Here is a 17,764-nt window from a genome sequence, read left to right as displayed (position 1 = left end):
CTCTGGGTAGGCAAGTTGGCATAGTGGAAAATAGTGGCTTCAGTTAGATTTGAGTTTAAATTCTGGCATCAACATTCTGTAGCTTCTAGCCTTCTTTATTTCTTTATTTGTAAAATAAAGATAATATTGTCCTTCAAGATGATTGTGAGAATTACATGAAATAATGTAGGCAAAAGATCTTCAGAGTAGAGTTAAGCACATAGTAAAGTCTTAATAAATATTAAGTCACTTCTTCTGGTAGATATCTCAGAATAAATTGAAGAATCGCCTTGGGAAGCAAAATGTACCTGATTTTCTACTATAAAATTCAGGTACATCTACAACTGGAAAATGAATATTCAGTGAAGAAGTATTAATATTTTAAGATGCCTGATTAATTCAGCACATTCCTATATACAAACCCAAATAATTTGTGGTAATTAATAAATTCATTTTTAATGACCCTTGCATTTCAAATCATGAGAATATAAAACATAATCAATTATCTTATAAACATACATTTGAAACTCATAAGTCAGAACTCATACAGCAATCTTTTATTAGTTTTCATATGAGCTTTTATCACTTTGATCTTTTAGAGGTACCTGGCTGATTCAGTTAGTGGAGCATGCAACTCCCAAACTCAGGGTTGTGAGTTCAAGCCTCACACTGGGTGTGGAGACTTCTTGGGGAATCACTTTGTTCTTCTAGAGGTTTTCACAGTTTATCCAGTTTTTGATGAATTTTTCCATGATTTTTTGCTAATCTTGCCCCTTTTTTCTCCTATTTAATATTAAATGTTACCGATTTCTATATACATTTTTGTTTCATGTTTCTTCGGGTCATTAAAAACAATTTTATTTTACTGCCTGTATAGAAAAATATCTCAGTATATTTATTACTAGAGTGATTGTAGCCTGCCTGTGGTGTTGAGTAGTATTTTGGGTGATTTGAAATCATCATGCCTTCTGAAGAAGTGTGGCAGAGAGCAACTAGATTCTGAGTGGAGAACTGAGGAGCTTTCCATTTGATTTTGGTGCTATTTCTTTCTTTATTTTATTTTTTATTTTTTTAATTTATTTTTTTATTGGAGTTTGATTTGCTAACATATAGCATAACACCCAGTGCTCATCCCACCAAGTGCCCCCCTCAGTGCCCATCACCCAGTCACCCCAACCCCCCACCCACCTCCCTTTCCACTACCCTTGTTCATTTCCCAGAGTTGGGTGTCTCTCATGTTTTGTCACCCTCACTGATATTTTCACTCATTTTCTCTCCTTTCCCTTTATTCCCTTTCACTAATTTTTATATTCCCCAAATGAATGAGACCATATAATGTTTGTCCTTTTCCGATTGACTTGTTTCATTCAGCATAATACCCTCCAGGTCCATCCACGTCGAAGCAAAAGGTGGGTATTTGTCGTTTCTAATGGCTGAGGAATATTCCATTGTATACATAGACCACATCTTCTTTATCCATTCATCTTTCAATGGACACCGAGGCTCCTTCCACAGTTTGGCAATTGTGGCCATTGCTGCTAGAAACATCAGGGTGCAGGTGTCCTGGCGTTTCATTGCATCTGTATCTTTGGGGTAAATCCCCAGCAGTGCAATTGCTGGGTCGTAGGGCAGGTCTATTTTTAACTCTTTGAGGAACCTCCACACAGTTTTCCAGAGTGGCTGCACCAGTTCACATTCTCACCAACAGTGTAAGAGGGTTCCCTTTTCTCCGCATCCTCTCCAACATTTGTGGTTTCCTGCCTTGTTAATTTTCCCCATTCTCACTGGGGTGAGGTGGTATCTCATGGTGGTTTTGATTTGTATTTCCCTGATGGCAAGTGATGCGGAGCATTTTCTCATGTGCATGTTGGCCATGTCTATGTCTTCCTCTGTGAGATTTCTGTTCATGTCTTTTGCCCATTTCATGATTGGATTGTTTGTTTCTTTGCTGTTGAGTTTAATAAGTTCTTTATAGATCTAGGAAACTAGCCCTTTATCTGATATGTCATTTGCAAATATCTTCTTCCATTCTGTAGGTTGTCTTTTAGTTTTGTTGACGGTATCTTTTGCTGTGCAGAAGCTTTTTATCTTGATGAAGTCCCAATAATTCATTTTTGCTTTTGTTTCTTTTGCCTTCATGGATGTATCTTGCAAGAAGTTGCTGTGGCTATTTCTTTGTTTAAAATCACATTTTCCACAATTTAGTAATTGAGCATCTTCTGGTATTTATTTAATAGGTTAGCTCACTTTCAAAATTCTTACTATTGTATCTGACTTCATTACATAACCTAAGAAAAGATATTGGATTTAAGGACATTTCAGGAATGATGCAACATTTAATGACCTTCCTTTTTTCTTGGCTTACTGTTATTTTATTTTAGGAAAAAAATGGATGTATATGAAAACTATGTTCTTTTAAAATCACAGTTGTAGGGACTGAGTGGCTCAGTGGTTGGGCATCTGCCTTTGGCTCAGGATGTGATCCCGGGGTCGAGTCTCACATCTGGCTCCCTGCATGGAGTCTGCTTCTCTCTCTGCCTGTGTCTCTGCCTCTCTCTCTCTCTGTGTGTCTCTCATGAATAAATAAATAAAATCTTTTTTTAAAAAATCACAGTTGTATTTTCTCCTTACTTAGTTTATTTCTAAACTTATTTTTAAAAGTAGTTTTCTTTATGGATTCTTCTCTCACTGTACTATCTCAGCATAATAATAGAGATAAAGTATATTCATTATTAGTAAGTTATTTGTTTTACTCTGTAATCTAATGTACATCATCAAATAAGTATGGAAATCTTTTCCTTTTTTTTTTCTTTTAGAAGAATTAAAATCAAATTCTCTCACACCTACATTCTGTATACATGATTATCCAGATCCCTATCCATAGTCCAGGATACTTAGTTACTCTCATGATGACCTAAGTTACTTGTACTTCCTGACCATCAGAGGTATTGGTGGCTCTAACTAGAATACCTTTAAAATTTCATTCCTAAACGTAGCAAATCTAAAATGCTCACTTCTCAAATATCTATTCAAACCTATTGACAGCAAATAAAATGTCTTCATATTTAACTGATTTTGGAAGCTGAAAATCTTCTTTAACTCACAAGGGACCTATTTCTATCCCATAAATCTCATAACATCTTTATCTTGAGACTGCCCTGCAGACTATTGGTAATGTATATAAAGTGCTAGTATGTGGGGCCTAGTACACAACAGATAGTCAGCAAGAGGCAACTGCTGTTTTTATTCTGTGAGAATGACTGGAACAAATGCTAGTACATGCTTTCTGCTGAAAATGCTCATTTGTGTCCTCCTTATGTTCAGTCTTCCTGCTTCCCTAAATTATCACTCCTGGATAATAATGCCAGAGAAACTAAAGGTGACCATTTTTCTTCTCTCTAAAGAAAAATACAATATTGATTACAATTGTTAAAAATAAGATATTTGTGTTATAAAGCAAATCTTGGGAAAAGGTGATTTTTAAAGAAAATCTCTAAGTAGTCTTGGCCACTGTTTGAGATCTTACATATATGAAAAAATATATATTCTTTGTCAAAATTAATGGGTGATTTGGCTGGGTATAGAATTGTACTTAGGACATAATTTTCCTTTAATTTCAAAGACACTTAAAGCCTCTAGATTGGCTTTAGCTTCCAGTGGTTCTGTTGAGAAGTTTCTTGCCATTTTGAGTCTTGGTCTTTAGACTGTGACTTATTTTGCCATTCAGGAACTTTTAAAGGTCTTCTCTTTATCCCTGTTGCTTGAGACATTTTACCTGGTACCCTTTGCCTCCAGTGGCTTTTGCAGATGTACGAAAACTGTTTTGGTCGTCCCAGTGATTAGGGAAGATGCTTTGGTATTTAGTGTCTGGATGACAGAAAGGTTAATTTTCTTGCAGTGCAAGAAACAGTCTCACCCAAAATGTCAGTAGTGCCACTGTTGAGAAATATTGTGACCCTTGTGTATGACAAGAGAAACAAGACATGTACACCAAAGACCAGTCAATATGTTTGGTGATAGGGTTATAGACATGCTACATAAAACAATGGAGGAAGAAAGTGTAAATGACAAGTTACAGATTGAAATAGAACAAAAATCCCTACATGAAATACAGCCATTAAGTTATCTATGAGTACATATTTACCTTTGTCACTGCTTTGGGTTTCCTAATTGGACATTATCTGCACTATTGTGCTTAATCATATTTTTGATACTTTTTTCTGTATTTCCAAGTGGTACCTCCTCTTAATTACTTTGATAAGTCAAAAGCAATTATTAATTCTCTTCTGTAGTAAAGTATCTATTTGTAATCTAAACACTTAGCAACTCCAGATCCAGGCAGGTTAGAGGAGTAACATTTTTGCAAAGGCTAGAACTTGACTGACATTGAAGGCATACATATTTAAATTGAAACAAGATTCCAGGAATTGTACTTAGCAGCTTCATAGCAGCGTCTTAGCAGTTTGCAATTCTGTTTCATTAATGTCTTGGGAAATGAATGACCAGAGTAGCGCATGTAGATAGCTATATTATAAGAATGCAAACATCCAAGGACAAAGACAAATTCCTTTTGGATCATCCCTCATTTTCTCATGGTTCATATCATTGCTTTACTTTACTAATGCGGCTGACCAGGAAAACTGGACATTAGAAACAACAGAACTCTAAGGAAGTAGAGGGGGATTAAGATAATGAGGTGGGAAGGTAGTGGAAAATGTTAAAATAAGTAATTTGATGATTTGTATTAATAATTTTTTAGATATCTTTAAATCACTAGATATTAATGCAGAGTCTTTGTTTTAATATGTATATAATACCCTTGTACTTTTCAGAACCTAAATCACAGCCACAGCAGCTTCATCAGGGACAACACAGATTGTCAAATACTGAGCAAAATGGAGTAAAAGATAACAATCAACCAAGACATCTTCCTCGAAATGATACCAGACAGCCAAGAAATGAGAAACCTCCTCGTTTTCAAAGAGACACCCAAAATTCAAAGTCAGTTTTAGAAGGCAGTGGATTACCTAGAAACAGAGGTTCCGAAAGACCCAGTACTTCTTCAGGGTCTGAAGCATGGGCTGAAGAGAGAATCAAGTGTGATAGACCCTACTCTAGATACGACAGAACTAAAGAGCCTTCATACCCTTTCAGTTCTCAGCACGACGGTGCTTTTAAAAAAAGGGATAACTCTATGCAAAGCAGATCAGGCAAAGGTCCATCCTATGCAGAGGCAAAGGAAAATCCACTTGCTCAAGAATCCACTGATTATAATAACCAGAAACGTGGGAAAAGAGAAAACCAAACAGCAAATCCTGATCATTTTTATGACAGGAAACCACGAACAAGTAACGAAACTTTCAGTGGTGTAAAAATTGAAAAACATTTTAATGTAAATACCGATTTCCAGAATCCTGTCCGAACTAATAGTTTCCTTGGTGTTCCAAATGGAGAGACAGACATGCCACTGAGGGGCAGGCGAGTGGGACCGATTAAGCCGGCAGGACCCATCACAGCTACACCTTATGATGATAAAGTATTTTACAACAGTGGGCCCAAAAGAAGATCTGGGCCCATTAAACCAGAAAAAGTACTAGAATCATCTATTCCTATGGAGTATGCAAAATTGTGGAAACCTGGAGATGAATGTTTTGCACTTTATTGGGAAGACAACAAGGTATGCATGCTGTCAAGCTATCATATACTAATATTACTGAATGTCGCATTCTAGCAAGGACATAGAAGGCCATTGCCTTGGGACTGGGACTTTGGTTCTATGGCCGTACATGTTTAAGGTCTTTGAGCAGGTTCATAGATATGTAATTTATAAAAGAGGAAAAGTAAAATATTTAATGTTTTATGGATGTTTAGGGAGAATCAGTCTCAAAATTTGGTTAGATAAGTTCTAATTTTAGATTGTATATCAGAACAGTATTTAAAAGTGATGAAGTGAAGTTGATCAGTTACTTCATTTATCATCAACTGTCAGTGTTTGCTTTTCTTTCTAGTAAAGTTATGCCGATTCACAAGGAAGAAAATGAGTGGAGTGGCACAGAGTTAAATTCTATGGATTTCATTTAAATTAAAGAAAATATACACAATTGGCCTACTTAAAAGAAATCAGAACAGAAAAGCTAATTATTTAGCTAACAATAAATGATAATAATTAAGACAGTAATTTAAGCATTCTTTAGTTCTGCATTATATGCTGTCTACAAAAGAAAGCAAGAAATCATGAGGAAAGGGGAAGGGAAAGACAGAAGATAAGGTCAAGAAGGAATACAGTGGATCAGAGGAGAAGACCCAACAGAGAATAAGAAGGGGAAGAGGAAAGAGGGAGCCTCAGAGAGAAGGAACTTTGCACATGTTTCCCCCTCTACCAGCTCTTCTCGTTCTTGGGGGCTTGGGGGCAAGTCAAAGAAGACTTCTTCAGGAAGTGATGTTGGGGCCACTTCCAGAACTTGCTACAGTTTGTCAGTATTTTTAGTGTTGGTTCTTGGCTTGATAGCTCCATCCTCTACCATAATTTTAAGTTTCTTAAAGGCAGGGTTATGTCTGTCTAGTTTTCCTCTGCAGCCCTACTGCCCTGCTTCTCCCACAGTGGAGGGATCTGTTAATTAGTTAATTCTGAAGGGGGTACTTACATTAGAAAAAAAGGAGAGTGGTAGGGCACTGGAGATATCAGCAAGATCATAATAAAAAAAAATTTAAAAAAGAGTAGTTCTAGTGTGAGAGACCTGGTTGGATGTGAGGGTCAAGTTAAAGAAAAAATATTGGAAATAAGTATTTCATAGGTAGAGTAGTTTCAGTTGATAAAATAAGGCTATGCTCAATGAGAGTTTGGCCAGAAGGAGTGATGAAGACAAAGTTAACTGTAGTTTTCAAGGAACTGAATTTCAGGCTAGGGAATGTGGTTGGATCTTTTAAAAGGATACGAGAGGGCCAGGGATCAGGAACCAGGCCCTCCTGTGTTCAGTGAATGATGAAGCATAAGCAGGGTGTTAGATGTTCCTTGATGATAGCAGCAAGGAGAGGGGTACTTGTGTCAAATGCTTCTGTGAAAGTTTGATTAAGCTGAGAATGGAAAAATGTTTTTTTTTTTTTGTATTGAACAATGTCTGATTGTTGGTGATCTTGATGAACAGAGGAAGTAAAAGGATTTCCAAGTGCATTAACTTTTGAAAGGCTTAGTATTATGACTCATGCTTTCCATTGAAATCCCTCAAGGATCATGCCCTAGTAGTAAGTGCAAAACTAATACAAGCCATTACAAAGCCTACAACCAACCATTAACAGGCTCAAGGATATCTGTTTGTACTTCATCTGCCTGCCAAAAGAAAATATAATCTTCCTTTTGGAAAAAAATTTTTTTCTAAAACCTCTTCAGTATTTCATCTGTGATGTCTGGTATCCTATAAAAAAAATTTGGAAGCATGGTTAAAAATAGAGAAAATGAGTGAGAAACAAATAAGCAACAGAGAATAATAACAGACCTATATGTATTCAGATGTTAGACTTAACAGACGAGTTCCTTAACAAATACTGAGTAAAACCATAATTGAGTAGCTGGTAAGTGTCAGGTACTTGGGATATATCAGATAATTCTGGATATGCTATTATCCTAATTTCTTCAAACACTTGATGAAATTATTAACAAAGTTTTACTTATAGGTGTAATTATCTCAAAAAGATCAATAATACCAAATTCATCTGTTGCCTTTTCTGAATATATTTAATATAATGTCATATAGTTTGTGAAAGAGAGTACCTAACAATTCCCAAAATGTTTTGAGCTTTTAGAGTATTCTTAGAATAATTGGATGATCTTCTAAGGTGACTCTTCTGACTTTAATTGAATGTGTACTTTCATTTTAGATTGAGGGACTGGGGGCTCTCTAAACATTGCACCATTAAACAAATAAACAATATTTACCCCCTGAAAGAGATAGGACTAGTTATCTTCTGAAAACACCTAATGTAAGATAGCTTTTAAAGGTTTGTCAAGAATAGTCAACTTTCCTATTTTTTAACCAGAGACCAACCAAGATAAAGATTTAGGAAAAACATGAGTTATAACTGTCGTTAAGACACTGTAATCTTAATTGCATTATAGTGCTGTTATGAAGATAATCAACTCATTAGAATAATCTAACATTTAAAAAATTCTTCACACTATCTTGCCTTTTCTCAACCTTTATTTCCATAGAAAGATTTGAGAATTTGGGAAAATTCTCCTTCTTTCTCTAGACTGCTATATTTAGTTCAGTTCTTTCTGCCCTCTCAACTGGAATACTATAACAGCCTCCAAAATGGTTTTCTTGCCTTAAACCTTATTCCTCTTAAATTTGTCATTGGGACTATTATTACTGATCCTGATCTTATACCATGTCATTCTTCCTAGTTAAAATCTTTCACTGTGGAACAAATACAGCCTGCAGCATGCATATAGAGCCTCTATCTTCTGTCACTTACCTTCTTGTCCTGTCTAATTTCCTATTGGTTGACCCTTCTCACATCATGCCATAATTATCTAAACTGTAGTTTTCTGCTCTCATCTCCATATTTTATGTCTCATTAACTTTCTGTGGAACACCCTCCTCAGTTTTTTTTACTTAGCTAAACCTTCTTCATCCTTGAAGACTGTATCCATTGTCATCTGTTCCAGCAAATTCTTCCCAAACTCCTGAGTCTTATTAAGTACCATATCACTGCACCATTAGTACAGTATACTCCACATTATATAAAAGTCATTTTTTTTTACACAGGCTGTTTTTTATTAGACTCTAAGCTTCTTAAAGGATGTCAACTTATTTATTTTCCGAGGCTATATTATGACTTTCATTTATTGAACTTATCAGAACTGATATAATTATCTGAGGAGCTTATAATTGAAGCATAGGTCCAGAAATTCTCACAGTAATTCACAGATCACTGAAGTGTAAGGCTAAGAAATAAAGGAGGAGGAGATAGATGTGAATGTATATCAAGAAGTCTAATACAAGAACCCCCCCACCCCCCTAAAAAAGGAAAGAAAAATTCCAGCATGGTGTCTCTGAATTTACCAGCATCCAGACCTAGGAAGAAAACACTATGGATTAACTTAATAACCTTTGTGATGTTACATATACTAGTTGATCAGTAAAAACAGATTTTTTTCTCCTACTATACTCAGGATAACATATTTTACAAGGTTATAGATAATAAGAATTCTTGTTACATTTAGCTTTTTCTGATTCTGGTGAGCTTATGAAGAGATACTCTTAGAGTAGATATTGTTGTAGTAAGAGCCTCCAGCTACCCTCATTTGAAGGAAGTATTCCTTAAGAATAAATAGTTTTCATTTTCATTTCATCTTCACTAAGCAACATTCAGACCTGTAATTTGGGTCCTGAATGGGTTGACATATAGTAGAGAAGTACTCCAAATAGTTAGTTGAGCTATTCCTAGTTACCTTAACAGAAAAAAAATTTAAGATTGTTATTGTTATGTAAATCAATTCCTTGTGTGTTTGTTAACGTGAATTAGTTCCCAGAGCCAAATTACACTAGGTAAACTGACAAAATAAAAGTGTCTGGTCTTGCCATGTCTCAAATCCTACAAGTCTTGAATATAACTAATGTGTTTATTCCTACTTCATGCCAGCTGCCCGTGGTGGCAGTCCCCTTCTTTGAGATTTATTTTTGTCATATATTTCTATTTGTTACATAGATTGCTCCATAGTTACATTTTCTGATTAGTAGGTAAGAATTGTGTAACTAATGTTCTCAAAGGGCTTCAGTGGCTAACTATAAGACATAACACTAGTTCTTTTTACACCCATTAATATGTGAATATTCTTCTCTACTGAGCTTCTTAGTTCTGTCCTGAAATCTTACTACTGCTCAGTGTTTGTCAGAACTCATATGGAGGTGAGAATTTCTCCCGTTTTTTTAGCCAATTTATGATTATCTAAAGGTAAGTTTTCTTTCTTAAAAATATTATTCCCTTAAAAATTTCCTTTGAAATATTGCATACTTGAAGTTACTAAGAGAGTAGATCTTAAGAGTTTTCAGCATAGAAAAAAAGTTTTGTAACTATGTGTGGTGATGAACATTAACTAAACTTACTGCAGTAATCATCTCACAATATATACATATCTCACTAAAAATTAATCTAAAAACTGAGCTTCCAAAAAAATGCACATTGTAACACTCTTGAGTATTTGTTTCTATCAAATACTGCCCTTTGTAGACAATGTCGATTGCCATGTTGAAAACTCCTTTTTGTCTCCTCAGTTTTACCGAGCAGAAGTTGAAGCTCTCCATTCTTCAGGTATGACAGCAGTTGTTAAATTCATTGACTATGGAAACTATGAAGAGGTGCTACTAAGCAACATCAGGCCCATTCAGACAGAGGCATGGGTACGTGATCCAAATTCTGTACGGAGGCATAAGTTATTTTGAAGAAAATACATAGCTCTAAATGATTAGTCATAGCAACACAAGATTTGCCAGTGTGAAAAAATATTTTGAATTTGCTTAAAACTGGCCACTTTTAAAGTAATATTCTAATTAATTACATTGAACTACAATAAAAATGAATGCGTTGGAATTAACTTTTCTTGTGTAATGCTTTGTTATATTTTGCTTTGGAAATAGGTGCCCTTATTTACGTTTGCAAGTTTTTATGCATATTTTGTTCTTTCCCAATTTGTTACTTTAAATTTGACTAAATTATGTCCAGCAGTTGTCAAATTCAAATCTCTGTTGGATATGTGTATATTCTTTACATATCAGATTAAGAAAAGAACTTTGAATTACATATGAAGTCATGCTGCATATATATATGTATGTATTAACTATAATATCTCTGTTTAACGATTATTTGATTTTGTTGCCAAATGTATGTCAAAGCTCTGTGATAATTTTGTTGATGTAATTTAGAACTATTGGTCTCATGGGAGTCCATTTTATAAAGGACTTAGGTAACTTTAGATACTCAGTTATATTTAGGGAAAAACAGGAGGGCAAGGTATATTAAAATTAGTTTCATATAGTTTTTTTATTTCCTTTCCTCAATTTATGATACCTGTTAATATACTTATCATTAGAAGTCTAATAGGTTTCTATTTCTCTAAAATAGCAAAATACACTCTAAAATTATGATAGCCTTATCATTGAAGTATACAGTGTTTTCTCATTTGCTAGCTTTAGTTTAGTTTTGGTCTTCTTACATATTTTTCTCTTACCACCTCAGTGTCATCTACCCCTCCATCACTCCTTTCCAAGAGAAATAAAATAACAACAAAAAGCCTAGTACCAGTAATTATGCGTTGGGCCATGGAACTTTACTCTTTACCATTTTATTCTAGAAAAACTATCATTTTCTAGATAATTTATCATTTCATATTTTATAGTATATTACTAATGGTTCATATGTTTAATTAAGAGCTCTTTTCCCTCACTCTCATTGGCCACTTTTTCTCCGAAAGACTGAAATACCATCAATATTTAGTTTATGTCTTCTTTTCTTGAAGAAATTTGATGTAACATATCTTTCCCCTTCTGACTTTCATGTGACTATATTTACATTCTCTTTTTTCCATTAATACATCTTAATCTTATTTTGATGGTAAAAGTAATTATTTTTAAGTCTGTATTTCTAGAAGATGAAGCCTAGTTTGCTGTTCATAATGTGCTCCCAAATGTGTTTAAACTATTACAGTCGAAGAGTCAAAATGGAATTTTTACCTTTATGTTTTTAAAATTTTTTAAGAGGATTTGATGAGATTGATTTTATTCTTTTCTCCCTAGAGAAAAATTTAGTTTCCTTATTTCACTTCTTTTCTACTTCCTTTTTCTGTTTCAGGGTGGCCATAACTGATGAGCACATTTGTCATTCCTCACTGTAGCTCTTTCATTCAAAGGTGTTTGGTACTGAGTGATCATTTTCTTTCTACAGTCAGTGACTTTTCCTTTCTTCCCCTTAATAGTCCTAATTGCTTTATCATTGATTTTAAGTCTATGTAAACTTAGCTGGACAATAGTTTTATCAGTTGTCACAGCCCATGTAGTGATTCTGAACCACAGCAATATTTTCATATTCTTTCTACCCATTTGTGAATATTCATCTATGCTTTATTCTATTTTTTTACTGATTTACTTTTTTGCAGTCAACGTAAAAAATTTTTATAAGATAATTGAAATATTTTACAGAAAGAAGCAGAATAGAATCATTAAATCTTTTGGTGATTCTGATATTTTTTTCTCCTGTGCTTGTTGATATTTTATGATTTTGCATTAATATAACAAATATTTTTGGATCATGAACATTGTTATTGGGGATGAGAGCATTCTTTCTTCTTTTTCTGCATGAATAATTGACTTAGTTTGTGGAAGCATCTCCTTGATATGCAAAAGCCACCAGCTTAACATACCTTCATTCATCTCCATTTTAAAAAAATGCATATGTACATATATACATAAAAAAGCCCCTGAAGAAAAAGAATGTATGCAGTTGTCAATACGTTTAATGTAGAGTTAGTGTTGAATTGTCTTGGCCTCTGAGAATATCCATGTTGAGGGTCTATGAGCACTTTCTCTTTTTGTAACTGGAATTGTGACAAATTTTAAATTAATCAAAAGCAAAATATTCACCAGATGAATAAGACGATAACTCTAATTGATAAGTCCCATTAGAAAAATTAAAGGGTTGCAAAGGTACAGTGAAGTTTTTAGAAGCCTTAGCACAGTTGTTCACTCACACCATGGATTGTGTCACTTTTAATTTTTAACTCTTGCACTATTTTTAATTGTGAAATTATATTGTATCTTTTATTAAGGTGTTTGTTATTGGTGTAAGGTTTTGGAAGAACTTCGTTTTCTTAAATGTAGCAATGATCACTCATTGAAGATTTTTCTAATAGTTTGCAGGAAAAACCACCCAAAAGCCTGCATATAAATCAAAAGCTTTTGTAGAAATCAGTTGCCTGTATGGTCTCTTAAAGGCATAAGGAGAAATCATTGAATAAAAAGCATGAAATATTAAAAGACACAGTGACTAAGTTAATAGTCTCTTGTATGGAAAATTAAAATAAAACCAACTTAATACTTTAAATCTAAAGGTTAATATTTTTCTTGTGAAGTTTAGGAATTATTTGCTCTGTAGACTAAATATCTATTTTGTCCTAGCTAGACTTCAGCTGGTTCTTTTAGCTGTCATTAAATATTCTCTCTTAATTTTAGTGACTTTATTATGGTGAACTCTCCAACTATCACACATAGTATGGGGTTCATAACTTACTCTTAACTGGATAAACGCTCTCACTGTTTCCCGCAATGTTCTTTAAACATTATACGATTTTCCTTATTTTTCCAAAGTAAATGAAGCATTAGGGAGTCTCATATTATTTGTAAAATTATATAGGAAGAAAAGTGTAACATTATCTTATATTTCTGATGACTGTATGAGAAAACATTGGGGGGCAGAGAAAACTGCTTTTTGTGTTTCCTGCAGGCCCTTTCCAAATTGGTTCCTTTTAACTCTAAAACTAATACCGGGAAACCAGTAAAAAGATGCCACAGGCAATTTGGAGTTACTGTAAAATACCCTGGCACTGCTGCTTAGACAAACCTTTTGTGTTTTTAAAGTGTAGTTGCTTTTGAATTGCTTTCCTAAGCCTGGAGAGACACTTGTCAAGTCTTGATTTTCCAAGTATTTTTATGACCTGGATTCTATGGAGGCTTTTATATCCAAGAAATGTTTTAGAACTTGGTGGTTTCTAAACCTTTTTTTATAAATTCATAGTACTTCTTAATATCAGGAAAAGAGCTTGTTCAGCTGTTGTTCCAATGAAATTAATTGTAATTATGTAGATAATGTTTAGTTCTAAGGCCTTAACATACACACCATCTTGGGCATTGATTCTGGACAGATGGATTGTTATTACCTTTTAAATAATCATCCTGTTTTAAATATTTTTCTGTATTCATCTACTCAGCAAATATTCATTGTACATCTATTAGGTGCCAGGCACTATTCTAGGTGAAGGGTATATGTTAATGCATAAAACACACAAAAATCCCTGCATACTGCATAAATTTAGAAGAAAGTTACAGGTCCAGTTATGTGAAACAAACTAAAATATCTCACGAGGGTCTTTATTCTTTCTTCTTGAAGCTTTAAGATAAAATACAAGTGGAAAAAGTCTTTTTTACTGAAGTTGTAATTTAAATAATGTTTAGGTCTTTATTTTATTCCACCTTAGTTTGAAGATGAAATTAATGTGGAAGGAAAAGCTATGACCTAATGAATTTTATCTATTTTTAAAGTTCTTATCTATTTATCTATTTTAAAAGTAAAATTTATTTTTTGGTTCTTTTTTAAATAATTATGATATATATTTTTTCAGGTTTTGTATACTTTACAAAAAGAACTATCTCAAGTTTTACTTTCGAAGTAACTTTGCACAAATATTTTATAATGACATCCTGGGATACACATTTGAAAGTTATCTTTTTAAATTCAAATGATGTTCACAAAAAACTATAAATTATTCTACCACTAATAAAAATATTAAAAAGAAACATATAACCAAAAAACTCTAACCTATTTAATGAGGAAGGAGATTGAGAGGATACATAAATTAATGAGTTAAAATAGATCCTAAACGTATTAGAACAAGGTCATGTTAGTAATTTTAATGATGTAGTGATAAAGTTAGGCTATAACTAGTTTGTATTTGATATCAAAAGATCATAATAGATATTAAAAAGAGGACAATTGTTATAGAAATCATTAACTTCAAAGGAAAATTAGAATTATGTAACAGTGAAGTTCTGCCAATTAGTATCTAATAAAAAGTACAAGCCCATATTTGATCATAGTCCAGAGATTTTTCATTCTTGCTGATAAATTCTTAAATAAATTAATGGGTATAATTTACCATACTTAAATTTCTGCACTAAAAGTACAAGTTGATCAAGGTCACTGAAAGACTGAAATATATTTTCTTCCACCATACATATTTCCAGAAACTTTCCTTCAAACATTGTCATATGGGCAGTGCTCATGTTGTTCTGTTTTGTTGCAGTATTAACAGAATTAAGCAGATAAAACTGTACAGCTGGCTTGGCTCCATTTAAGAACATAATTTTCAAATCACAGGTGGTGGAATTTGGGGATTCCATGCAACATCTTCAAGCTTCACTTTAATGAAGCTTGGTTGTATTTGATATTCTTTATTTCTTCATCAATTACCCAGCCTTTCACAAGTCCCATCAAAGGTTGTAGAATATACAGAAGGATTTTACTGGAGATATGAAAGCTGCTCACATAGAGGGAGAGATTATTCATTCATAAATGCATGCCATATGCATGGATATGTCAATTTAATACTGTTGGTATCTACCCTTTGAAGCCCATATTTCGTTTGTGATAGCCAAACCTGACAGATTATTATGAAAATACTGACATCTAGTTTTGACCCTGCTATATTATTCAAAAGAGACATTTTATTTCACTACGTAAATTAATAGTAAAAGAATAATATGCTAGATAATAATTTTAAGAACCTGTACAAAAAGTATTGTTTGAATTTTGCTGTTTGATAATATATTGTAATCTACTCAAAGGAACTATATATAAAAACATCTTTAAAAGGTTTCTGGGTAATCTGAGTTGTTCTTTATTGAGCAGTGAATGTACAGATTATATTATTATTTCATGTTACTTTTTCTGAAGATGAAATAACTTCTGAAGCAAAGCAACATGTCAGGGTATTACCTAAGATGCTTTCTGTTTTTTTACAGTTAGAATAGACATACTACTCAGATTTGCTTCTAACTTTAATTACAATTCATAAAATAATTCAAGCCTTAAATTATTTGAATATCAACATTAAGAATCAAGTTGAAAAATCTGCAGCATTTTCTTTTTGTATAAATGAATACTAATAGATATTATGTTAATCATTTATCTTCTAAGTCTCACCTTTATTAATAGCAACCTAAAGTGTGGAGCCCTGAATTATGATGTTGGTTAATTGGGAATTAAATTATGATGCTTTAGGTTTATGCTGAATATTACATGATTTACTTTTTCCTTCAAAGTAGTCTTAAGGAGGCATCATGAGTGAGGCCTGCAAATGAAGGGTGCTGGGATTGTCAGGTGAACTTATTTTTCCCTTTGACTTTTTTGATTCAGTAGGCTCAAGCCTTGTTTTCTTTTAAAAGTAAATTTTTGTTTTTTTCATTTATTTTACTTACCAGGACTTTTAAAACTGCAATTCAGACTGCACTGAATTTTACCATTCTTTTACAATACAAGACTTGCTAATATACTCACTGCACAGGGAAGTAAAGTAATAAAATAAATGAATCTGAGGAATATTTTTGTTTTGTTTTATTTCTCTGTTCCCAAAGATCTTACTCTTGTATTGGACATGTGCCTTGACTAGACACTCATATTCAGTATATTTTAAAGACTGTTATAAATCTGAAGACGCATCCTTGAATTAAAAAGATACACATAGTTCTATTTTAGTTTCTAGTAAATTTCTGACCCTCTTCCATCTGCATCTAAAAAAGCAGAAAAATAATGTTGCTCATTGCACCATAGACTTTATTTGCTTTCAGATGGAGCCCCCACAGCACATTTTTCCTCCTTCGAAGTCAGTGCTTGTGATCCTTGATGGTGATGGGCTATGAGGGGATTTAGGATATATATTTGATGGCATACTATATATAGTCAGTTGTGAGTTGTCCATTCTCTTTTTTAATTTTACATGGTTCTCTTGTTTGTTAGTCATCTCTCTCTGTTATCACTCTATTTCCAAAACAGCTTTGTATCCACCTGGCTTTTTTTTCTTTTTGGTACCTTCAGAAGATATTATCTCTTGATGTACATGGACTACCCTTCCTACTGATCTTAATTTTCTGAACTTTATTAGACCTGGACTGCTTACTCTAGAATCATGAGCAATAGGTTTCACTATCACATCTCTAGGAAAGAGTGGAGTTGATATGTCTCCTTGTGAGAAATACTCTGTGTTATAGAGCTTCCAAATCCATTAAACTTGGGAACTACTAGCAAGAGTTTTACACGTTGGCTTGAAATAACTCCCCTAGCACCTGTCATTGACTGAAAGCTCCATTCAGAAGGGAAAGGAAATACTACAACAGTGAGTACATTTTGTTTGCCTTAAAAAAGAAAATCCATGTAGTTTATTAAGAGTAAACATAACTGAAGAGGCTCTAATTAAGCATCTTAGACCACCATAAGAATACAAAAATCATTAATTTTTTTGTGCATACTTTTTAATGCCTGGTCCATCTAGCTCAGAGTTTTCTGAAGTGTGTTCTGAGAACATTAGTTATGTTCTCGGATTAAGTAAATTTGGAAAATGCTGGCTTAAAAAAAAACAAGTGCACTTTTTTATTATGGGACTTCTCAAGACTAAGTATTTTATTTTATTTTATTATGTTTTTCTCTATCTTTTTGGGTTCTTCTGTAATTTCCTTCGATAGTGATTTATAGTTATCCTGCAACCTTGCTGAAATCACTTATTAGATCTATAGCTTATGTTCATTTGCTTTGAGTGCTTTTATTTTTGATTATTTTTATTTAGAAATTGCTATTGAACATTCACATCAGTGATACGTATTTTAATCTGTAAGAGAGAGAAGTAGTGTATATTGCTTCACAAACGTATTTGCTCATGGAATTCTTTTTTTTTTTTTTTTTTTTTGCCTATTATAGAAAGCCTATAGGATATATTCTGGAAAAGATCTTAGCTGTCTTGTCACCT

The 17,764-nt window shown here is 33.4% G+C and overlaps 1 protein-coding gene across 13 annotated transcripts in view; it reads left to right on the top strand.

Annotated features, from left to right (window-relative positions):
- Positions 1-17,764, top strand: part of TDRD3 (tudor domain containing 3) — a 169,756-nt gene that overhangs the window by 116,723 nt on the left and 35,269 nt on the right. For all 13 annotated transcript variants that reach the window (XR_012010013.1, XM_072782856.1, XM_072782853.1 and 10 more), the window contains 2 exons: positions 4,812-5,656; positions 10,254-10,379. Coding sequence is in view for 12 of the 13 variants with exons in the window: in XM_072782856.1 (XP_072638957.1) it covers positions 4,812-5,656; positions 10,254-10,379 (971 nt within the window). In the remaining variant the exon portion in view is untranslated. The remainder of the gene's footprint in view (positions 1-4,811; positions 5,657-10,253; positions 10,380-17,764) is intronic.

Source organism: Canis lupus, chromosome 17 (assembly GCF_048164855.1).
Source record: "Canis lupus baileyi chromosome 17, mCanLup2.hap1, whole genome shotgun sequence".
In the NCBI taxonomy this organism is placed as follows: Eukaryota; Metazoa; Chordata; class Mammalia; order Carnivora; family Canidae; genus Canis; species Canis lupus.
This window is presented reverse-complemented; position numbering and strand designations above follow the sequence as displayed.